Source organism: Pelmatolapia mariae, linkage group LG15 (assembly GCF_036321145.2).
Source record: "Pelmatolapia mariae isolate MD_Pm_ZW linkage group LG15, Pm_UMD_F_2, whole genome shotgun sequence".
NCBI lineage: Eukaryota > Metazoa > Chordata > Actinopteri > Cichliformes > Cichlidae > Pelmatolapia > Pelmatolapia mariae.
The window spans coordinates 17,170,157-17,195,419 of record NC_086240.1 but is presented as its reverse complement, the minus strand read 5'-3'; the positions used below and the strand labels follow the sequence as shown (position 1 = coordinate 17,195,419).

Below are 25,263 nucleotides of genomic sequence, written 5' to 3'. Positions count from 1 at the left end.
GTTACTGCTAATACAGTGCATCAGTTAGATTTTAAGGAGGATGAGTAACACTTTTTCTCTATTTTTTTTCTCTATATATTTTTCTGAGACTACAAGCAGTCGGATTAATGAGCGAACACTTGATATAAAAAGAATCAAGTATTCAGGCTTTACATCCACATCTCAACAGATGTGGGCAGATTTGATCTAAACCTTGAACACACACAAAAGCCTACAGTTCCAGAAAATGTATTTCCTGTCATCCACCTCCATCACCGAGAGCTGGGGTCGCTCCCTCTGGCTTCGGGAGTACATTTGTGTCTAAATTTGTAGACTGGCAGGTCTTAGGCCAGATTTTATGACGACATTCTATCCAAGTGTACGAGAAGAGTCCCTGAAGCATACAGTTCCCGCTCCTTTATGAGTCACTGCAATGCTGTCATGAGCTTTCTTCTCAGACAGAGTTCAAAACCAGGAAAAAAAAAAGCATCTAGAGATACAGCTAAGAGTTAAGCATATTGCTGTGTTTAACAAGGGGTTGCAAGGTACTTCATAAGTACTTCTACAACATATTTATAATTATGACTACTCTTCTTAATATACTGCATAATCCACTTGTATTTAACACGGTAGAACAACATGAATTGGTGGATTAGCATTGTTTGAGTAAGCCACACTCAATAAAGGCAGCCAGGGCTTGTGGTCCCTGCAGAATGGATGCGATTTATGAGCAAATTATAGCACGTGAGGTCAACTGAGAAGGCACGATTATCGAATGGCAGCTATTACTAGCTAGAGGCCAACACTAACCCAGCTCTGGGTCTTGTGTTAATCTTTGCAACTTGCACCTCTTCATTTCTGCTGTAAGTAACAGTCATTACTGATAAAGATGTAAGGTGTATGTTAATGCAGTATAATTTTTAAGTAACTGCACAAAAGGAGACTGCAGGTTATCAGTTTGATTCTGCTGATCTGAAAGAAATGATGGAGCAGATTCAATAGCTACAGACTGTACCTGCAGATTAACTTTTCAAGCAGAAGTAAATGGAACTGATGGCTGTAAAACCTGCCCGTGCCTCGACAGATAGCATTTCTGTGGTGAATGCTATAAGCACTCCTTTCTGCTCAACCGTTTATCAAGTTAAGCCAATTATCTTGTCTACTTATGCACCGAAAGCAAGATTATTTTAGCAGCATAAAAGATAATGAGGTCAATCAAAGTGTCAGCACATAGGCAGCGATGTCAACTGCAAACCTACATGCTTTTATTTCAAAATAACAGCTTTCAACAAAAAAAAAAAATAAATTAAAAAAAATCTGAAAATTGGGGGGCACGTATGTAAATGCTGTTGTCTTGTCTGTTCCCCCACTGTGGGGGAGCTGACAGTGACTGACAAGCTGCAACAACTTTCAAGAAAGACAAAAAATATTTGTAATTATCTACAACAACTGAAGTAAGAGAACTCCCTAGCCCTAGCTTAGGGTCATTTTCAGAGTGTAACCAGGCACAACTATTTTTCCAATCAAAGTTTTTTAAAACGTCAGTAAAACTTTTTACTTACTCCTTAGATGCCCTGAAATTACCCAACAAGGCGAGAGGGCACATTCTTCTCCTTAGACTCAAATCAAAAGCATCCCTCTATTAAGCTGCAACCCAACTTTAAATATAAGCAGGGGGTCACATTAGGCCATGGGCCAGGCAGGTGCTGTGTTCTCTCCCTTGCTGCATTTCCACCTTCAGTCTCAGAATCTCAGAATAAAGCCTCAGTACCAAGGAGCAGCCCACCCCAGGTAATAGAGAAGGCCAGAAAGGATCAATACAGTGCTCTACTGATAGCGGGGTGGGGAGTCATGGGGAGCTGCTAACCTCCACAACATCTCACATAGACGTTCCCCTCGCCACTGGAGCCCTCTATCGAGCCGCTTGCCTGTGTGATCCTCTGATCGATAGAGAAGGGGAGGCGACAGAGAAACATAATAGCGGAGGTAACCCCCTCGCCCACTTCATCCCAAGGTATTCATCAAGTTCTTTTTAAAGAAGACAGCAGAGGGCTCCTAAGGGTAAACATGCAGGTTCGTTTGTCTCTGTGACTATCTGCATGCCATTAGCAATATGCAGACATGTTAAAGGGATAAATTAAATTTAGAGTTCGAAAGAGTGCTAGTAGTTAACAGCCTCACAGTGTTGTTCCCGGGCAGTTCATGAAAAAGGTCATAATAATTTAACAGGAGAAACATGCTGTTAGACATATAAAAGAACACACAGACGCGCCAGGCACTTACTGCCACACTGAAGCAAATAATGGACTGCTCATCAGGTCAATCCTGCACAATGCATCGTACTGACAATGTTAAAGGTTAATATTTAATAACATTTGTCTAAGTAGTTATCAAAAACAGGTCGATGTAGCTGGCAAAACCAATTTCAACTGAAAGCACAAGAAAAAAAAAAACACAAGGAAAAAAATTTGCTAATAAATATTCAATTATGGGTCAAAAGCAGTTCAGGCCCAGCTTTGTTGTTAAGGTCAGGCTTTAGTCATGACATGTTGCAGGGTCAAACGGAGCCACGCTTTTGCCTTCAGCATGCAGAATGATGAAGCTCTGTCATCTCTATGCAAATACTGCAAAGCTTGGATCAACACTGCTCTGCTGCCTGCTGCATTATAGCACTGAAGGAACTCAACCACGAGTTTGAATTTTCAGGTATAAGGGATAAGCAAATCCTAAACCATGTCAGTGCTTCTTCACATAATACAGCCCCCCGTTTGGATTATATACAGCCAGCTACCGGCTAAGACCACAAAATAAGAAACCCTTTTTGCTGAACCTTAAATAAAGAGTAAGTAAAAAAAGCAGAGGGCAGAAGCAGCTGCAGGCGGACCGCAGCATTAATAGAATGCATCCAATGTCCTTTTAGTTTATTCTACCTTACATCTTGACCTGGCACTTCTTCCGCAATAAAAATCATAAGAAAAGACGATACCTTCTCATACTCACATTGAATTTGATGATGTCATATATCAAATAGCGAGGCACGGGGTGACCGTTCACCTTGTCGATGATCATCTCCTGCAAGGAGTAAGACAAAGATTCGGTCAAGGGGGATGGACAAACGACAAAGGAAAGGGGAGAAGATGCAGAAAGTGGATAGAAAGTAAATGTTCTGAATTACGTGAGGTCTTAACACTACAGCATAATAAAAGAGGTGCCTGTTTGAAACGTGTTATGTAGAAAGTGTGGGAACTCTCTAGAGGATGTATGTTGAGAGAGGAAGATGCCTGTGGCAGTGCAAAAGATAGCAAGCCAGGTGTGTGGTGTGTAAGTACGTGCACATGGGTGTGTCTCTGTGGTCAAGGAGGACATGAAGCAGAAATAGCACTGCACATTTATTATGCAAGGCTGTCAGGTCGAGGTCAGGTGCAGTCATGACGGTTGACACTCATAAGAAACACGTGATTAGTTTTAAAAGATGTGCACAACAGTAACAGTAACAGTGAAGATGAGGTGGAAGTGGAACTTTTACACTTTAACTGATAAAAATTTGAGACTGACTCACTACGTATAGAGAACTATATTTATCTCCTTGCCCCTCATAAAATATGGAGGCACCTAACTGTGCTCTAGTGATGTACCTGACAGATAAACGAGTAACAGGTAAGACATCACTCAAGGACACAGCTATTACGCAAAAGGAGCATTTTTGGAGGCTGAAAGGCTCATATCAACAATACCAACAGTATGAAGTATGAAGCTTCTGTTACCGAGATCAGAAACTAACCTCTACTAGCTTTGAAGATATTTGTTTCATAGTCTCGTAAATAGTTCTTCAATCTTTACGCTTTACTTAGCATAAAGATTTGGAATAAGAGGGGGGAAGGCTAAAATAGCAAATAATATATTCCAATAATCAAAGTGTATCAAGGAATAAAAATACGAGTCTGTGTTTTTCCCTTTGTGAGTGGCTTATTTTTTTTTTTTTTTGGGGGGGGGGGGGGGGGGGGGGGGATTCTATAACTATTCTGAAACCAATCGACTACTCCAATGACTGTAGGAGGAAAATTTTCTTATTTTTTCTTCTTCTACTGGTTCAAACATGACTGGTCAGTAGAACCTGGACATCTACCATCCTTTAGTAACTTGATGGATATTCACTTCCAACCCTGCTAGCAGTAAAAGCGGTCTATGTGATGAGCTGAGCAAATTGCCCATTACTGGTATTTTACAGACGTGAGTGTTATTCTTGTCGCTTTATTCTTGGCAAAAAGTGAGTATGTCAAAACATTTCTTTTAACATTTATTTGACTTAAAAGAACCCAAAGCCAACAATTTCTTTACATTTCAACATGGAACAGCAGCCTTCAGTGCAATGGAAAATTGTTATAGACCTGTCATCTACCAGCCACTTTCCCAAGATGAGAAACTTCTGCTTGAGTACCAGCATCCTAATGACTACTTGAAGTGTGTTACAATAAAAACTCCCCTGCTGGCTGACGTAATTTTACTTCACATCTCACAGGACGAAGGACCAGACAACACAACTAAATTTCCATAGCTAGATTGGTGGAGAGGAGAAAAGGCGTGAATGCAAGGCATGCGCAGCTCTGAAGGAGGATTTGGAGAGGAGAAATGATGTAATTCCAGGAGGCTGCCATCATTATGCATCTGGTGCACTGAACCATGGCGCAGACAGACAGCAGCGGATGAATACATTAATGTGACCAAAGGAAACTGCCAGGAATTCAATCTACACTGTGCATTCATCCAAAATTGGAACCCAAGTTGATGTAAAGCTCATTAAAACTGTAACACAAAACAGCATGTAAAGACAAAGACCAGAGGCTCTGGGCTAAAGATGAAGAATATCAGACAACACAGCTGGGTTCTAAAGGGATCCTCATAAACTGCAAAATACAGCCTCTATCAGCTAAGAGCCAGAAGCATCAACAGATTAATAAACACGAGTCAAAACAAACCTTGCAGCAATCTAAACACACGGCCACACTGCTTCTTCAAAGGAACACTTAACACGCTGCAATTAGACGTCCTGCCTGAGTGAGGAACTTAAATTCACCGCATCAATCAGAAACTGTTAAGCTAAGAGGAAGCGCAAACCTAGTGTTTGCATAAAATCTCAAAACTTTGACAAAGCAAAGCCAGGAGCAACACATAAAGAATGAAAGGCAACTTATTTGTAATCTTCAGTATTTGAAAGACAAAAACAAAGTCTGGCTGCCAGAGATTTATAATCACTGATGCCATGAACATGCAAGCAGTTTCCTATGTTTTCATGATGACTCATACATGTGCACCTGCTGCAGTGGTGCGGCTTGGACCTGCGTGACACACGCTGCACAGACGCGCCAGTGGAAGTCAGAGCCTGGCATTACAGTGGAAGGATAAGTCACCGACCCCTGCTGAGCACACAGCAGAGCGCAACAACAAAAACACAATGCAGAACAAAGACTGAAAACTGAAACATTTCATTAGTGCTTTCCCCAGGATGTGTTCAATTGGAGTCTGCTGTTTCAAACTGAAACGCGCTCACCTTTCGCACCAGGTTTGACAGCTGGTGTCAATTAGCCTTTTCTAATTTCGTAAAAAGACTACGCAGCAGGAGCAGGATGACAGCAAATTTGGAATTGGAGGGGACACTGGACAAGAAGCATAACTTACCCCATCCAACAGAGTATTTGATAGGTGGACACGTGGATCTTTCCGGAAAGGAAACTCTAGATTTGATATGTGGAAGACGGCGTTGTCTCTGTCGATCATGTACACCTCATTTTTTCCATTGATGAGCATCATGTACCTGTGGAAAAACAGGATGCATCCTTAGATAGTTGTAAGTACAAGTTAACAAGTTTTATTTGTGTTAATCGCTGTGATAGCAATGATTATAAGAAGAACCACTGAAACCTCAAACTCAAGTAGTTAAAAGAATATATTGGAAACTGTAACACTGTCATAAATTCAATAAAATCCTGGCAATAAATCTTACATTTTTTATATGCTATGAATCAAAAACACTGTTGGGGACTACTTGGTTGGGATCTTCATAAATGAAGCTAATCCTCATCAGAACTACAAGTGGGAGCTTTGATTAGATTAGATTTCATTAGCAGTGATTAAACAGCCTCCCAGCTGTCACAAATGTCTAAATTAAATATTACAAAATCCTGGCTGGTGCACAAATTATGTGATATCAGTTGTTTTCTAACTATGGTATGTTTGTGTGTTGAAAAAGCCCAACTAGGGATGGTCATCGCAAACTAGCTTAAGTTTAGTACTGTCTAGCTTTTATCTTTTAACATATCCATACATCCATAAATCCGTACATCTCCAACATACCCCCCAAAAATAAGCTTTATATTTATGCGTGTCTCCCATCAATTTTAACCCAAGCAGTTGAATGATTTTTTTTTTAGAATAATGATTTCCTTGTTTCCATTACACAAAAGGGGGGATTTAAATTGCAACAAAGACAACAGCTTCAACCCCAAAAAAGCAAAGCACTGGCCTCACCTATTGGCTGATTGGCTGAATCTTTACTACTAAAACAACTGTTTGGCATGCGACCCTGTTGATCAAGAGCTCTTTCACAACACATTCACTGAACAGGAACAGAATAGATTAGAAAAACAGTATCTCAGCATAACTGTTTCAAAATGTACATGTTTTCCATTTCACTCAAAGTATGTTTAATTGTTTCTTTGGGCTAATCACAAACTATTACAGCCTTTGTGCTACTTTATTAAAATGTTTCGTATTGCTTGTTTTCATGTAATTTCTCCAGACAAGCAAAGAGGCCTATAATTTTCTTTCATTAGCTTATTTGGATGATTAAGTATGGTAATAATAATAATACTTTAAAGCTTAATTGTTGTAGGCAAAGAGAAACAACACAGAGAGTCTGTGTATGCCTCCAATGTGCAAATGAGCTGTGTTCAATTGAAAAAGCAAAACAAAAACAAACAAACAAAAAAAACCATAGGTAAAGGTGCAAGAGCTTTTAATCATGTCTGAAAAAGGAAAGATCACCAAACAGATGCTTAATTACCAAAGCACCCATTTTTCCTTTTATCTAGCTGCAGTTAGCGAGAACTGCAAACTAAAAGCTGTGATCAGTGTGGCTGAAACTGAACAGACACATAAAAGCTTGCTTATTTTACTTTTCAAAACAATAAAAGGTGGCTGATACTAAAACTTGTTTTCTTTTTACAAAAAGCATCTTAATAAAATTTTTACTCGATGGTAAACCAATTATTTTTCCTATTACAGAAGTCCCTTAGCATCTTCCACTAGCACAAAAACACTTTATTAGCACATAGAGTAATAACCTATCTTCAAACTGCATACATCACCAGTGGCCCATGCTCAGCTAATCCACAGCACGCCTTTGCAGGTGAGATAAAGAGGCACAAAACAACATTTCTACAGTCCGTTTTCGTCAAGTTAAACTTTTGCAGCAATAAAACAACGTAACATACCTTGTGTGATTTCATGCTGTTGTCTCTACAGTATATATTTATTACTGTTACCATTTTAAAGGTTTTTTGTTTTGTTTTGTTCAAAGAAAACCAACATGGTCAGTCTGGGGTCACACATTGTTTGTGTTATTGGATTAAATGGTATTACACTGCAAGGGATTTGCTGGTATTTTGTCCATCATAATCTTTATTTTTTCTGCTTTGGGATTCTTCAAAAGTAATATTAAGTAAAAGCAAAACAGAAAGTGAAAAGACAATCCACTGCTGGAAAATTACTTTTCCACCCTTGAGTAGGCCAATCTGGGAGATTCAACAACTTGAGAGCAGCGACTGTTGGACTGTTAAAAGCTGTTAAAACAGGCCAGCTTTCAAACATGGGTCACGATATGAGCATGTGGCTGGTATTAGTTTGACTCACACTATACTCATAAGGTGTGCCGCACTGCCAGCGCATGAAGGATAAGACCCCTTTTAGATTTTTATCACCCTTATTTCTCCATCTGCACTGTAGCACTATAAGGATGGGGTGGGGGGTATCTTTGAATAACCAAAGTAAACACTACAGGTGAACTGAGATGTTCTTCTCTCAGGCATTTTCTCTAGAGGCGTGGGGCTTAAAAATTAACTGGATATGGGTTCCCACCGCATGCATGTTAATCTATTATTTTGTGGACACCCCATCTGGAAAATAAGTCATCCAAATTATTTGGAACCCAGTTATAATTTAAGGATCCATCCTTCTGCTGGTGCTATCTAATTTAGAAAAATTGACCTAATGTATTGCATTTAATGAGATGTTTTCTTCTTATTGGGGCTAAATTGAACTGTGCTAGATGAATTTTGTGCATCAGGCCAGGTTGCTTTATCAGTTGTTTCATTAAGATGCATAAAACTGAGGTCGAACAATATTCGAAAATACTGAGCCTTGAGCCGTTCCTCATTTCTTTTCATTTTACTAGGAAAATTAGAAACAGGTGCAAGGATCTATCAAAATGTGCAGCAAATAAGGCAAAAACCTTTTTTTCGAACAATTCTAACAAGCTTGAAAGTCAATATTTGGTATGACTATCTTAGATAAGCTTTCTTATATACTTTTTTAAGCAGTGTTCAGGAATAGTTCTTCATGCATTTAAAGCTCTTTTTTGGATGATGGCTGTTTGTTCTCTGTCAAAATGATTTTAACAATGTTGAGGTCTGGGCTCTGAGGAGGCCAATCCATGACTCAACTTCACTCAGTTTTTAGGGGTTTTTTTTATTAGATAGTAGTACCTGGTACCAGGACACACTACACCGACTGTCAGAATATGCCAAGTTTTCAGCTAATACATACACTTTTTTTCCTGTCACACTCTGTTATCTTTGAGCTTTTTTCAATTTATTAAATTAAAAAATGCTAACAAATGATGTGTTTTTGGGTGCTAGTTTTAAAGATATTATGCATATTACAATATTATATAGATATAAAATACATACATTTCAGTACCAAATAATACCTGAAGAATACCCAGAGAGGCACAGTTGTGTTTGCTGCTTTATCAATACACACAATGGGTTGGCAAATAATTAAAAGCAGTTTCGAAACAGGGACATTAAACAGACTTAAATCCTTGATCTTCCCTTCTGTTGGTTCCCCAAAAGTGAGCTAAAAAAAGATGGGCCACACCCAAAAACACAGACACCATTGTTGCCTTTGTGTTTCCTCCAGAACAGTCTCCAAGTATAACAGCAGGTGTGAGCATTCAGCGTTGTTTTTACCCAACTGCTTTGATTAGATGTTCCATGTCAAACACATCTTTATTAGGCTCTCTTTGTTGTCTTTTTTTTTTTTACTTAAAGAACAATATGTACAGAATTACAAAACCCAGAAACTCAACCATAGTCTAAGTCCCATTAATGTCACTCTCAACTTATTTTGTTGTTTAACTTAACATCCATCTATATGCGTGACATTATTCTGTTTAATGGTTGATTAGTTAAGAGTCAAGTAGGCTTGTCTTTGTTAATTCCACTGAGAGAGAGAATCCGGTGGCTTCATTACACACCTCTTATGAACTCAATTACACTCTGCAGTCTGCTGGCTGCTCTTTAAAACAAAATACCAAGTGCTGAATAAAGCAGAACTAATATGTCGTAATGAGCAACTAAAGCCCTGCTGTATTTGGAAAGGTTAAGTATCCTAATCAATGCGAGTAAAAACTGCAGCAAATTATCTTGTATTTCAAACCAGAAGAAAATTGGTAGAAGGCTTTCATGTGGTACCAACTTACAGCTAGTACACACACTGAAGGGATGTACGCATTGTCGGAAAGCCAATTTGGATGACAGAGATGAATTTGAGATTAATGACTTCCCAAAGGACAAAGACACGAATTTCTCATACCTGCTGTGACTCTCCGCGATTATAAACAACAGGATTAGACCTAATAAATATGCCACCAATACCAGCTGGTTCAAAAAGGGAAACTTGTCAAGATGCCAAGAGTGAGGGTGTGTGGAAGTTAACACCAGCAACAGTGATGTGCGTTATACAAGTAATGTGCCAGTGCCATTTTACCCTTGCTGACTCTCAAAGGAGATGTCTGGCCCAGGACCTCCTACACGGACCCCACCAAAGTATATCTGGTGATATATAATGATATATGAGCGACTTTATGTATGCTTTTGTTTTATTTTGGTCATCAGCCAATTTACTAGTTAATAATTCCCTAGCTAGCCTTAGCCCCTCTCATCCCTAATGCTTTAATCTTCATTGCAGACATGGATACACACACAGACATCTGGGGAGCTGCTAGCCAAATAGTCATTCTGGTCATATTTATTTAAAATCTGCTTCAAGTCCAGCGGCTGGGGCACATCTGTAATAGATGTATTATAATGCTACATGACTGCCCCTCCCTGAACCTGGTTTTATTGGAGGTTTATTCCTGTTAAAAAGGGGGTTCGTCCTTCCCACTGTCGCGAAATACTTGCTCACAGGGGGTGTTGTCTGATTGTTGGGGTTTTCTCTGTATTACTGTAGGGTCTTTAGCTTACAACATAAAGTGCCTTGAGGTGACTGTTGCTGTGATTTGGTGCCAGATAAGTAAAATTGGATTCAATCAATTTAATTCTCAGATGAAACCCTGAAGTATGTCTTAAAGGCAGGTTGACAGGAAACATGTGGAGACCATAGATATCATTCAGCTGCCTCTCCACTCTTGCGGTCAGATGGACTTCACCGTCACCATATTGGGCCACAGTATGGTGAAGCAGTAGTCCTCATGCTCTAGAGGTCTGATGTAAGTAGCAGTGCCACTCTAAGCACTCAAAGTACTTAGACAGTCTAAGCACCTGAGTTGAGGGCAAGTGGATTTTTTTTGGGGGGGTAGGTTCTTGAAGACATTTTATCTCTCATATAAGAGGCATCTATATCCACTTTCGAGACCCTAAAAAGAAGTGCAGTTGTCTTCAACTAAAGTGCTTAAGACTACCATGACCTACATAACTGACAACCTGCACAGACACACTAACCAGAACTACCTGCAGCTGAAGTTCTGGCTCATGTGACTCTGCGCAAAGTTTACTAAGGGTGCAGAGCAGAATGTCGACTACCATTATAACTCCCATCCAAGGAGGTGGAGTTGACTTTCTGACTGCAGGAGTCACTGAGGGGGCATTATGATTATTTGTCACAATATAAGCCTACTCATATTTCCAGAAAACCACTTTTTACATGACAAGATAATCTTTCAACAAAGCGTGGGATGCCTCTTGCGCAGACACCTGCGTCTCATTAGATAAATTATTATCCATGACATGATAGAAACAAGTAAAAAATAATCCTTTTAAAATATTGTGGAGAACCAGGATTTTATTAAAATAAATCAAATGGTTTATAATGCACAGACAGGACACTTTTACATGCCAATATAAGTTATAATACATTAAATGGTAAATGGTAAATGGACTGGTTCTTATATAGCGCTTTTCTACTCTTCTGTGCACTCAAAGCGCTTTACACAACTTGTGCATTCACCCATTCACACCCATTCGCACAAGCACATTTTTGTAGTGCTTTCTAACTAACATTCACACACACATTCATACTCCGATGGATGCATTGGAGAGCAATTTGGCATTAGTATCTTGCCCAAGGATATTTGGCATGCAGACTAGGAGAAGCCAGGAATCGAACCTGTTTTGTTACTACCTACAATATCGCTCTTTGTTATGTAAGATATGTGCATACACACATAGTTAGGTTTGCTTTGAAATAGGTATATAAGTTAAATACAAGACCGTATGTTTTACTTTTGGGTTTTGTTTTTTGGTTTTTTTGGGGGGTTTGGGGACTTTATTTTTGTAAATCTGTACCTAGTTCAAGTTGAGAGAAGGGAATGGAAAACCCAGAACTACAACTTCTGGAATATGCTGGTCAAGAAAAGTGTCCATCATAAGATGGTGTTATGTGTAGAGTATGACCACACACACACACACACACACACACACACACACACACACACACACACACACACACACACACACACACACACACACACACACACACACACACACACACACACACACACACACACGCGCTCCCCTGACAGGAGAAAGCGTAAAAACACACTAATCCTGAGATATAAAGCAGGTGGAGACAAGTCCTGTGGAAACTGCAGGGGGATGAAAAAAAGAAGAAAAAAAAAAGAAAAGAAATGTGGGTGGGGAAGGAAAAAATGGTGAGTGGGCCAGCACTTACATTTTTTGGGTGGGAGAGGACGGACTCCATCCTCAGTGGAGCTGAGGATGGAGCAGGGTAAGAAAGGGAACAGGAAATGCCTGCATTGCCTAGTTTAGGCAAAATGATGACTCCTGCAGACAGAAAGATATACTTGTGTGCAGGGCTAATATCTTTTATCTCAGAAAAGGAACAATGGCTAAAAAGATCAAACAGAAATGCTGAGTGTCACACCAGAGAAGATCTGTCAACCAGTGGGGACACAACAGGTCTGCACAGAGCAGAAGAGTTTCCCCTGCTGTCTAATTGGCCAACTAGCCATGGCTGTCAAGTACGTTCAGAGGAAAGTAGAGACCATTAGTTCTGTGCAACTCCCAGTGGTCCTCCTCCTCATCACAGTCACACCTTCATATCAATACCATTCCTCCCCTCCTTCCTTCTATTAAATTATGGTGGCAGCAGATACTTTATTCTGTTCTTATGGACAACAGGAAATTATGAAATATAATATGCTCATTTATTCAGACAAGTGGATGTTTCTGTCCGCCTCCTCCTCGGCTCTCTGGGTGCTTCGCATGTTATGCGCATTCCCGAGCCACATCCCCCAAGCTCTTTAGTCCTAATGAGGCACAGACGGTCATTGTATCGGCTCTGCAAGTCTACAAGGCATGACTGACAGCAGCTGATTTCCAGAGGAGGGTTTAGATCAGATCCAACAGCTTTGCACATCATTAGTGATGCGTCAAGGGGCTGCTCAAGGGACGGTGCTCTCTTTTTCCCCCCTAGGGAGGGTGGGGTGATTTCTCATTTTAGACGAAGCGCAAAAAAAAGAAAAAGTGGGTAAAACAAATGGATGTACATATTATATTTGTCTGCTTGATGCAGTACTCTTGTAACTCAAAATACTATTTAAATACTTACAAATTTAAGCTTTTATAAAGAGGCTTACATTTGCAGCCAAAGGCAACTAATCCTTTATTGTTGCCCACTACCTGGGCAAGGATTAAGGAACCCAGTACTATGGGTTCAAAAACTACACACACTATAATTGTATAGACAATGTTAACTGTGCTCAATTTTGACAGTTTTTTTGACTGGTTAAACATTTTTTGGGGATGCATTTAATTGACTAGGAGACTAGTGAATTAAATGTGAGGAGCAGCCCTAATTTAAAGCTTACTGAACACCAGTAAGAATAAATTCCTGTAATGTAACCTACAAGTTCCCTGTTGAAACAAAATTTCAATAACTTACAAGACAGAATTTTGGTGCGGTCTATTATACAAAAGGTCCGCTGAGTGGGATCACAGACACTAGGCTAGTACATACCCTTGCTACAGTGTTGTTTGGCCTGTTTTTGCTGTTTGTTATGAAATGAAGAGTGTAGAAACGAAAGGGTAAAATCAGCTAATTGACAGGTAGTTGTAGAACACATGATGAACTTATAATATATCATGTAAAAGTCAGCTTCTGTTAATATAAATGAGATGTTTCTGTGAAATTAAAACGATACAACGCAGCTTGCTGTGCTGTCCACAAAAGGCAAAAAAACACAACAAATAAAGACCCCACCCCCAATTTTAGCCATTTGTGAGGTGGTTGCCTGGAAATCTGATGGCACTTTAATACCTAATACATTACTGAAGTTTTGTGGATATCAATCTGATTTAAATACTCTGATATAGATAATAATTTTCACATTTGAATCACATTTGGCAGCTGAACTCTTGACTGTGTGGGCCCCACAGGAGGCACACAGATACACACACTTAAAGATTTTGTGTATTATAGTAAGAAATAAGAAATTAACTAAATAACCAACAGAAACTATAAAACACAAACACACACACATGTGTTTGTAATTATTTATTAAGCATACTGAATTAATGAATAAATGTTTTAATCTTTGTGTTATTTTATTTTGTTATATAAAACACTGGCAGTCTTACGGAGAAAACAAAAAGAGCGAGAGAAAAAAAAAAAGGGAAAGATGGCACTGAAGTCTCTTTCACTGACATTATTTCATCTGGGATGTAAAAGAAAAACACTGGATTGGTGTCCTCTCTTTAAATAAATCACTGGAGTGGTAAACAGGGATGAAACAGAACTTTAAAGAGACAATTAAAAAAGTCAAAGACTTTCTCAAGTCCAGTTTCTTTAAGTCCAAGTTGAGCAACATTGTTTGTTTAAATGCCTAAGAACATAATTGGCTCTCTCCCTCCTCTTTGCCCTTCTCCTCTTCATCTCTGGGGCACAAACCAATCTAGCCCTGACAGAAGGCTGTATAAGAAGAGGTGAAAAAACCCCAACTCAGTTTATGTCTCCCCTCTTGGCAAATCCACTAATTTTGCTGTCTTTTCCAAAGCCCATTAGAAGCCACCACCTCGGCAGATTGCAGGCAAGTGACAAGTTTGTTTTTTGTCTTGTTTTTTCCCCCCTCACTGTATGACTGGTTGCATTGAGAAAAGCTGTATAATATTTATAGGTGAGTAGGGAAGCGTCAGTACTTTGTCACTGTCACGCATGTTATCGTGGTACTGAGTGAGGTAGTTTAACTGTCACAGATGTTGATGCGTTGCCCTGTAGTCATAAGAAGAGACTGCCAGAATCACCGATTTGGGCCTGACAGCAACTCTGTTAGACCATTACAGGCTGCTGAAAATTAACATTCTTCCTCACTTAACCTTTTCCTGTAAAAAAATTATACTTGCATGTGATATTTAAAAAAAAAAAAAAAAAAGAAATTACTCATTTAAAAGTAAAAATGGCTTTCATTAGAATTGGAAACTTTTTTTTTTTTTTTATCCTCACCAGGGTAACAAAGGGATTAAGAATATGTAAAACTAAAGTGAGGACCCCTGGCAATATGCAAAGAGAAAAATCTTTCACGGCCACCTTGGAGAGACAAATTTCCTATTAAAAGTCCATTTCAGGCCTTAAAAATGCCACTGGAAAGAAAGTGGGGCATTTAATAAGAAATGCTCTGCACATTTCATGTAATGCATCAAGAGAATGACAATTTAAGATCACGCCCCACCACTGCCATCTTAATGAAAACCCACCAACTCGACAATCTTCCATCATGTTAGACTCCAAGTCCTGCTGTTGCCTATGTATACTTTTTTTTTTTATCCTTTGAGAAATGTTAGAATTAGATCCCAGCAGCACATCGAACAAATGACCACAAATCTATTTGTGATAGTTTTGAGAAGGGCAAACCTTCGCCCCTGGCAGAAACATCTGGAATTCAATATGTAGGGGATGCTGAGGACCAAAATGACCAAAGGGATTTCATACTAGGGATGTCACAGTATCAGAAATTTAGTAGTTAGTACCAATACCAGTAGAAATACATGTGTTTTTGACACCTAGTTCATTACTTACAATTATCATCCAACATAATGCAAAATTGCATATTTAATTGTTGCAAATGAATGTGTCAACAGCAAAGCAGTTCCATAATTTACTTTGCCTTTCGTACTAACGAGTCAGAGCAGAGCTACAAGTGTGTTGCATGGAAATCAGAATTTCCAGGTTTCCGAGTCGGAATTCAATAGTTATATAACCTCAAATCAGTGAAACAAATCTAGCTTTTCCAATTTTGCTACTGGAACGTGTTTAAATCGGGAGTGATGTCATTCCCAGCTCCAACATTTGACTTTCCCCCGTTTCAGTTCAATCTTATCCTTATAACACCAAAACACAAAAACAGTTTAGGCACTATTTTGTAAGGTGAAGAACAGGAGTGGGTAAAAAACAAAACAAAAAAATATACAGTATTGTATCACTATACTTTGTGTGGCAGTATTATATCAATACAAGGACACCACATATTAATATTTTGTTAAATACATTTATCTGCCACCACTACTCTGGGGTGAAGCCTTCTGAGGTAAATGGACCACAGCATAGTACAGCAGGTGCACTAGCTGCCATCTTTCATTTGTATTTTTTCCTGTGCTTGTGGACCTTCTGCATCTTCTCCTTTTTTAGCATGTAACGGCAGACTAGATCCTTTTGTATGTTCCCTTCAGTTCCTGACGAACTGCCATCTGGGTGCATATGCTGCCCACAACAACTACAGTACCAAATAAATAAATAAAAAAGCTTATACAGCTGCATTTGAGAATTTTCGGGAATTGAATGTTAATGTAAGAATCACCGCGGGACACATCCCCATTTCATACTGATGGTCACCAAGGCAGGTACCACTGATCTTACAGCACATCATGGCAATTAGATGACAAACAGATTAATTCTGTGTTGCACTTGAAGTGGACAGCCAACAATTTGAGATGCCAGTTGGAATTTTCAGCTGGAGTGCTCCCACATGAGTCAGATTTGCCACTTGATTGTTGGACAAGTCACAACAATCCCAGCTTTGCAATGCAAGAGTGGGATTGTTGGAATTGTAGAACTTGTAATCTGTACTCCCAATGTTGTGTATTTGTGACCACTACATATGTCACACACAAAGAAACAATGATCCTCTACTCTAAATGGAATAACTGAATGACTACACCTTACTGGAGGCAAAGCTAGGTTTTCTGACTACTGCTACTGGAACAATATTGACTCAAGCATGGCAAAGAAATACAACAGACTCCAAGAGCCAGCAAAGGAAGAATAAAACATTTTCATCAGTGTCATGTCTACATTAAAACTTCCTTTAACTGTTCATTAGATTATTCACATATTCAACTCTTCGTCAACAAGAAGTAAAACATTTAGCTCACTGCACTTGTGCAGAGAGAGGGGAAAGAAGCCAATAAACATTTACTTGTTTTTTGCCACATTTATTTTGAAGCCAGACTTGTCACACCAATTAAATTCATCAAGGACTGGGCCATGGCCCTGCTCTGCACCCTCTAGAAGACTCACAATCACAGTCCACTAATATTGTCCAGTCCAACCTACAGTCCAGATTCAATGAAGATCTACACTGTTGGAATTTAATAACACTGATTTAATAAAAAGAAGAAAAAAATCTATTTCTCACCAAACCGCCTCTCATCATCACTTCTTTTGTGTAAATTCAATTTCACACACAAAAGATAAACTTGTATGACACACATGGCTATTTACTGGATAAATTAAAAAGCACGGGCACTAATAAGGAAACATGATTTTCGATTGCTTTCATCCATCCCCTGGCTTTAGAGAATAAAGTAACATCAGAACAGGCTGTCCCTCGCAAAGAGAATAAAAGCCTCTCTTTTCCAAGCGCAACTTTATTACTTGTATGTAGACCAAAGCGAAGACTGCGTTGTGAATATCCACAATGCTGCATGATCCTTTTACAAAAAATCCCATTGCTTTTGTCAGACGTACTGCATGCACCGTGTGTCAAAAAGACAACAATGATAAATAAAGAGAACTGCTGAAAAAGCATGAGAACCGCAAACAGCAGGCTGACACTATGCTGACAACAAGGACCATCAAAGTCTACCATATCAAACCTTTTGCCATGTAAATATGCTATGGTTTGCATTCTGATGTTGTTCGCACACATGCGCATGCATAACACGCACACACACGCACGCACGCACACACACACACACAAAGCAGGATGTGAATAACAAATCTCTATGTCTGTAGCCAAGTGTCAACAAGTTTCAAGAACTTGCAGGTATTCTAAAAGAAGCCAGAAAACATTTTTATTTATATATTAATATAAGATGGGGCACATTGTTTACCACAACTCAAGAAATAGACATTAATTCATATGGCTGAAAAGTGACAACATTTTTATACCATACTTCTACACAAGACATCTCCAAGCTTCCTCTTTTACATGATGCCCCAATTGTTTGGAAAGCAATCGCAGCGAAAAAACAGTAACTGAAAGGGAGCTGAATGTATTAGGACAACCCAAACATGACAGTCGGACATCCAGCACTCCGATTACACTAGGAGAGTTTAAGAAAGAGTTGACTGAGGTTAGAGGAAGTATGAAATCAAGACCAAATAAAGTGACTGGATCACACCGATTGAATTAGTCATCCCATTACACCTAGGATTTAGAAATCACTTTCACTTCTAATCTAGCAAAGCACTGTCTGAATACAGCGTTGTATCACAGGAGGCTGTAACACAGCCCAAGCCAATATAAGCTTTACCAAGAGAGCAAGCTGCTGTCGCTCACCTCAACCTCAAACACACTGCAGTTGAAGCTAAAGGTGTTATCTTGTATTTTTCCTTTTGTCAACAAAAGCCATGAAAGACCAAATACAGCAAAGTTATATGTGTCTGTGAATACTTTGTGACTTTCCTGTGACCTCAGTCAGAAGAATGTGTCTTGATCCTACTAGGCTAGAATATGTTCCAACAGTCTACTATCTTTTTAACTGGGTCAAAACAAGTAAGCAAGCAACCCAAAGGATCTAAAAGAAGCAGTCAGCTGGATTATCTGCAGACTCTAAATCAGTGGTTCTTAACCTGGGTTCGATCGAACCCTAGGGGTTTGGGGAGTCGGTCTCAGGGGTTCGGCAGAGCCTCCGCCGTGACATGCACGGCTCATTTCGTGCACCAGTAAAAGACATGTCCTGAATTTGAAAAAAAAATATCATATTTTATTTTTCACTAAAGAGGGGTTCAGTGAATGCGCATATGAAACTGGTGGGGTTCGGTGCCTCCAACAAGGTTAAGAACCACTGCTCTAAATGAACAAACAGCTCAGGAAAGTCGACGCTGTTAAAAAAAAAATAAAAATAAATAAATAAATAAATAAATCAGGTGGTGTTGGAAATAAACTAGCAGCAGAATTTACTTTGTTTACCAATCCATTAGCCTAGAAATTTGCCATACATGGGATTAGAGCCCTCCACACTCACCCTGTGTTCCACAGTACTTACATCAACCATACAAAGCCAGATTCCGCACCGTCTGTGTAAAACTATCAACTATCAACTCACTGTGGTCACTGCTGTTTTCAGCATTTCTCAGACAAGAGTGAGCCATTTAGGAGCACATGCACATGCACATGCAGATTAAGACATAATCAATTATGACAGTAACACGTTATTAAAAAGGGCAAGCAATAGCAAAGTTAACCCTTAGATACTGTTCGGGTCAAATCTAACCAGTTTTGACATGCGACAGCAGTAAAAATGCCCTAAATTCATTCTTTTAAAGTTAGCCAGAAAAAGTAGCCACAACATGTAACAATAAAAATTATTCTGAGCTAAATGAGGTTAAACACATGGGAATGCCATACATGCAAGCATTCCTCCCACTACTTTGAATGCACATAATAGTGCATTCAGAATAGTGCAAATATAATTAAATCATTATGGCTGCTTTTCTTGTTTTTCCTCCCAAAATGAGTGTTGTAAAACATAAAAATACACTTTCCATTAATCATCTATTTATTAAATGTCATACATTCTAAATTCATGTGTCCGACAGGTATGTATCCATTGTATACTGATATGTAGTTTAAAATTTGTTATTAGGGAATTCTTGGCCCAAGTCAAGACTGTACCAGACCAGACCATGAAGACATAGTTCCTGATATTTGTTAATCATTTGGGAGGAGGTATTAGGGCTTTTGGTGCTGATCTGTGTACCTGCTGCCTTCTGTCTATACCTACAAATTAGATCAAATGATAAACCTCATAAGAAAGCAACAGATCCTTTATGAGTAACTATAATGCTTCAAAATGGGAAATTAAATACAAGGAAGAATGATCTCATTTTAGAGTTCATGTATAGTACAAAGATCAGACAATGTACCAATTCAATATTTGCTCCATCTTTTGGTTTGTTCATAGATTTTTGTAGCACACCTTTTATTTCACCAGTTTTTATCATGCATATTTCACCAAGATGGATTTTCCCACCTTCTTTGATTATTTTAAATATTATTTCAAGCAATATGTCCTCTGGATATTTTTAAAAAAAAATAGAGTATTTTACCATTTTTAAATGGCTGAATTTGAGGAGAAGGTAGTGCATTGTATCCTCAATATATCCTGTGCTTGAGTGGTGACTCATAGCATACGAGGCCTCTATCTGCATCCGTTTTTCACAACTGAAAAAAATATCAGGTTACTTTTCAAAATCAAGTGCTAGAGGGAAATAAGGTGACAGACGAGAGCCAGAGGCAGCAGAGGAAGAGGTCAGTGTCCCTCTTTAGTCAAACGTCAGAGCAGAGCTTAACAACAATTTCAAGATGTTCTGAAAATAATGGAAGCTGATTACACACATTAGCAGGATCTTGGTCAGAGGCCAAATCTGTACTCTGCTAGTCTCTCTCTTAGGGGAAACTAAAGCACCGATATGTAAAATTCTTTAAAATGACTGCAGTCATTAAATATTCACCAGCACACTGCACATTTGCACCAGCGAGGGAAACAGGGCTTCACAGCGGACTACCAGAATACTAACACTTCTTTTTCCCTCAGCACTGGCTTTACGTAACAGAGACATAAAACAAAAGAAAAACAACAAATTCAACCTAAAATGTGACAGGACAGAAGAAGTGCCCCATGCTATCTCTTTTATATGGGGTAAGAGACTGGAGTCAGTCATCCTGTTCAGGTTATATGAAGTAATTATGCAGGGAACATCACTGATATCAAAGAGCACTCCTGCTGATTAGCCATGTGAAATCACTGTAATTAAAACCTAATGAGAAAGAGCATCCCTGATGGACAACTCTTAAGGACATTACGGTATGCCTACTGACACAAAAGAAAACCCATTGAACTTTGAACACAATGAAGTTAGAGACACACAGTCTCATACCTGTACTGACACATGAAGACAAACAGTCATTTCTCATGAACTCACCGCGTGCCGTCGGCTTTCCAGCTGACTTTGTATGGATTCTGCTCGAGGAAACGCAAGTTTTGCCTGTCCATGGACACAGGCTGCGCACCAGGAAAACCAGACCTGCAAAAACAGCAAAAACAGCCCTTACATGTATGCCTGATCTTGAGCCTGGCTCTAAACACAGCTTAGAAGATTTTTTGTTGGCTGTTTCGGTAAGCTTACGAAATATCACATTTATTCCATCCAGGATCTTCTATTGATGATCAGGGAGTCAAGTCTTTTCTAGCACATCCCAAAGATTTTCAGTGGGGTTAAAAATTATGTCTCATGGTCTCTGAAAGAATCCTTTGCAATTTAAATCCTGACATCATCACCTTGGACTATGCCTGTGCCATCGGGAAGGGGGAAAAAAAAAAAAAAAAAAATCAGAGCAAACTTGGTGGTTCAGTATATCCAGGTAGTCAGCTGTCCTAATTTCTTTTGGGCTTAACCTCGACCTGACTAACCCCAGATCATAACACCACCATGCACAGGCTTGTATGGTAGGCACAAGACATGATGGGTGCATGTTTAAATATTTAAGCTCACTAGTAAACTGAAGCCTTTTTTGATTTAACTTCAGTTTTTTGTTTTTTTTTTAAGCTGCACTGCTGTTTAGTCCCAATCCTTCTTTGCAGAGTGCATGCGAAAATACTATCACATTTCTTCACTCTCAAACATAGTCATACGTTTTACTATTGGTGTTTATGATGACATGATTTCAAACTCTTAAATCCTCTCCAACCACATAATGCCTTGGAGAGTTCTTAACCCCATTTTAGTAGTTTCAGCAATATCCTTGTTGTTTTTGTTTTGTTTTGTTTTTTTGCTTGAAGCAAACCAATAATTAGACTCTTCTGAAATGAGATATCACATGGTTGTAAAAACGGTGTCTTAATACACGGTTGTTTAGAAAGCGAATCATTGCATCAGTTAGGGTTACATCACCTGTTGCCAGCCAAAACATGAATCACTGCAGGAGTCACCCAGAGGAAGCCTCTTACCTTTGCCTAATTACAGTGGTGACTTTTTTTGGCCAGGCAGTGTAGTATGCATACATATGATAGGATACCAACAGGCAGCTGGCAAACCTAATAGTTCTCTCATCAGTTCAAAGAGAACAAGCTGATAATTGCAAATACATCTGAACTATTTGTCTTGAATATTCAATATATTAAAGCTGGGATGCAACACTGACATATAACCTCTGCCAGAGTCAGTCAAATCTATTGTTTAACTCAAGACCATTCGAAGACATTTTTTAAAGAGTTTTTGTGCGCACACACACAGGTTCCCAAAAACAAATATAATCTCTGCAAAAGTAACTGGATGCATTAAAGAAACACCTCTCAGACGCTTGACTTTGTGGCTTAAGTCATAACATAGTTTATGACACCTAGTGCACTAAGAGAACAACAACTAACTTTGGCGCTACACACTGAAAAACTTCCTAAGCTATAAATATGTGAGGATTTTAGTATATTAGCAAACAAAGATATAACAAAAATAATTTTAACAGCAGGCCATGGAAATCGCAGCATGGGCTGTTTTCCTGCGCTGTGACAAGCCACTGCAGTCGAGCTGATGCTCTGCAATTTCATTAAAAAAGCTGCAGCAGCATATTTCTCCAGAATAGCAACATCTATTCCTGACTTTGCCGCCTGTCAGAAAGTGTAAAGATTTTTTTCTCTGGAAAAAAAGGTGATTTAAGACAAATGAGTCACTCATAGCACAGTACAGTACACCCACATGTGTAAACAGACACACACACTTTCCCAGAGGAAAATAAGAAAGGTAAAAGGAAGGTTCTTACTTGTCCCACTCGGCCATCTCCTGGCACATTCTTTGGATCTCGCCTAACTTGGGTTGTACGGTGACCTGTGTGACGCCTTTCACATTGACACCTTCAAGAAATACTGCACCCTGGGAAGATAAAAGAAGAAAAGCAGAAGGCTAAACTTGGAATGAATTTTAAGAAACATTTATTCCCTCCTACACAGAGAAGAAAAACACATTGAGTGCCGGTGATACTTTTCCAAACAGCTGCCTCTTTGTTTTATGAATCCCTGTGCGAGACAACAGGTACAAATATTAAAAATCCTGCTTTCACTCCTCTCTATTTTGAATGTTATTTTCACTTTAATTATTTCAAGAATCCGCATCTCACTCTGGATCAACCCTCTTTTCCCAGTATGAGTGATGGAAACAGATGCAGGGTTTTCCCTGGCTCAAAGTAAGCCTGTGGGGGTTGACTACACACGCAAGCACAAGTGTTCTGCATAAAGATATGGCAAAAGGTCTGTGTTACCTTATTTATGAGAAATCTGCAATTCCCGGTTATTTCTAGGGAACTCATGAACAAAATGCTTGATATCATATAACCATGTGATGATGAAGGTTTGTGCTACACGCTTTAATAAATAGGAAATACTATTTAATATACTTAATGTTAAAACAGTTATTAAATTACGATTTCTGTTCTGTAGTTTGACAACACAGTATCCAAGCACCTATCAAGAAGCTGAAGGGTAAAAAATACAAATATAAAGGAAAATATTTATTTATTAGTATTACTATTTAATGTACACGTTTTTCACTTCAGCTCGGTTGCTCATACACAACTTTTCACCTTGTGTATGAGCTTCTCCCTGTATAAAGCTAATTACTCACCTTTAAATCTAAGAGGGACAATGTGCATTTCATATTAGGGCTAGTGCACATACATATATTTATCATCTATTCTAGACTCTTGATACGTTCACACCAGATGATCTTCTAATGGCCTTGTAAAGGAAGTGAATCAGAGTACAGGACATCAGAAACTAAAGTTAAATAAGCATTTTTTTTTTAAAAAGGCTTGTTTAATATCACATATGATATTCATGTGTTTATAAGATCTTCCCTTCTTTCTCCTTTATTTTGCATTTTGCTTTGCTGTGCTATCTGTGCTCTCCTCATTTCTTCTAAGGCTCTTCCAATAATAATAATGTGTATGTGTTAGTCCCCGTAGGGAAATTACTCCTCTAACCCATTCACCCAGTGAAGCAGTGGGCAGCCACCAATGCAGCGCCCGGGGAGCAGTGTGTAGGGATGGTACCTTGCTCAGGGGTACCTCAAGGTAGCCGTTCAGTGGAGTCGAACCCCCAACCTTCCGATCATGGGGCAACCACTCTACCTACTGAGCTATCCCTGCCCCCCAAAAAATTAAATAATTAAAAGGAAGTTCTTCTATTAGGGAACAACTGTTTGTTGGGGCATTCACATAAATACTGTAAAGTCTTTACATTACAACAAGTTTCTTGAGACAACTACTTCTAGGCAGATTTCTTGTAGGACAAGTATTTTTTTCCCTTGTTGTCTCCTGACTGGCTCTGTAAGTATGATGTACCAGGCAGCTCTGCTCTCGATTGGTCAAAGTAAGCCTGTAATGGACAGATGGTTAATATGGTCCAATATTTTGCCATATATATTATTTTATTTTTAGTGTCTGCCTTTTTTCCCCCCCACACTGTTCCCAAAGATAACTTCCCAGATGGTTCTGTGTAAAAAAACCATCTGCGCGTCAGGTTAGACAAGATGTCTCATATTTCACCCAAAAAAGTCTCTGCGAAAGTTGTTTGAATTTCTGATTGGGTAAAAGGAATTTAAAAACAGCCTTTTAAAAGGTTTTAAAAGTCCAAAACAAACAAAAATAAGTGAAGCACATTTGAGTTGATGAAGACTTTAAATTGGACTGGACACAAAGTTAATCAATGAGTGAAAGAAGTGGAATTAAGTTTGACCTACAAATGGAAAATTATTTGATTTGAGCTCATTTTTATATGATTTTATATGGTTTGTAGGTTTGTAACGCCCTGCTATCAGACACAAAACTTACTTTATAATACTATATACTAGGGAGTAAGCAAACATTTTGTTTTCAAAGTTAATGTGTTAGAAGCAGGAAAAATGGGCAAGCATAAAGATTTTCTTATGCAGATCGTGTGAGGAGTTTCCAGTCTGCAGTGGTCACTATCTATCAAAAATGCTCCAAGGAAGGAACAATGTTGAGGAGGAGGAATTAACAGTACTGAAAAAGCCAATCGCAGTAGCTGTTGGCTCCATTAACACAAAGTGTATTTACATTTCTAGCTAGGTCTAGCAGGTCAGGACATGTTGTATGGTTTCAGAAGAATTTGCCGTTATAACTTACATATTGTGAAGATTTAACTCTTTGAGATAAAGACGCTACAATAATACAGAGAAAACCCCAACAATCAAATC

General features: G+C 38.9%; 1 protein-coding gene across 1 annotated transcript in view; it reads right to left on the bottom strand.

Annotated features, from left to right (window-relative positions):
* rngtt (RNA guanylyltransferase and 5'-phosphatase) overlaps positions 1-25,263 on the bottom strand; it is a 110,283-nt gene that overhangs the window by 70,279 nt on the left and 14,741 nt on the right. Inside the window, exons 7-10 of the mRNA XM_063495143.1 lie at positions 22,814-22,923; positions 20,980-21,081; positions 5,656-5,791; positions 2,980-3,051 (exon numbers count right to left, since the gene is read on the bottom strand). Of these exons, the coding sequence (XP_063351213.1) occupies positions 2,980-3,051; positions 5,656-5,791; positions 20,980-21,081; positions 22,814-22,923 (420 nt within the window). The remainder of the gene's footprint in view (positions 1-2,979; positions 3,052-5,655; positions 5,792-20,979; positions 21,082-22,813; positions 22,924-25,263) is intronic.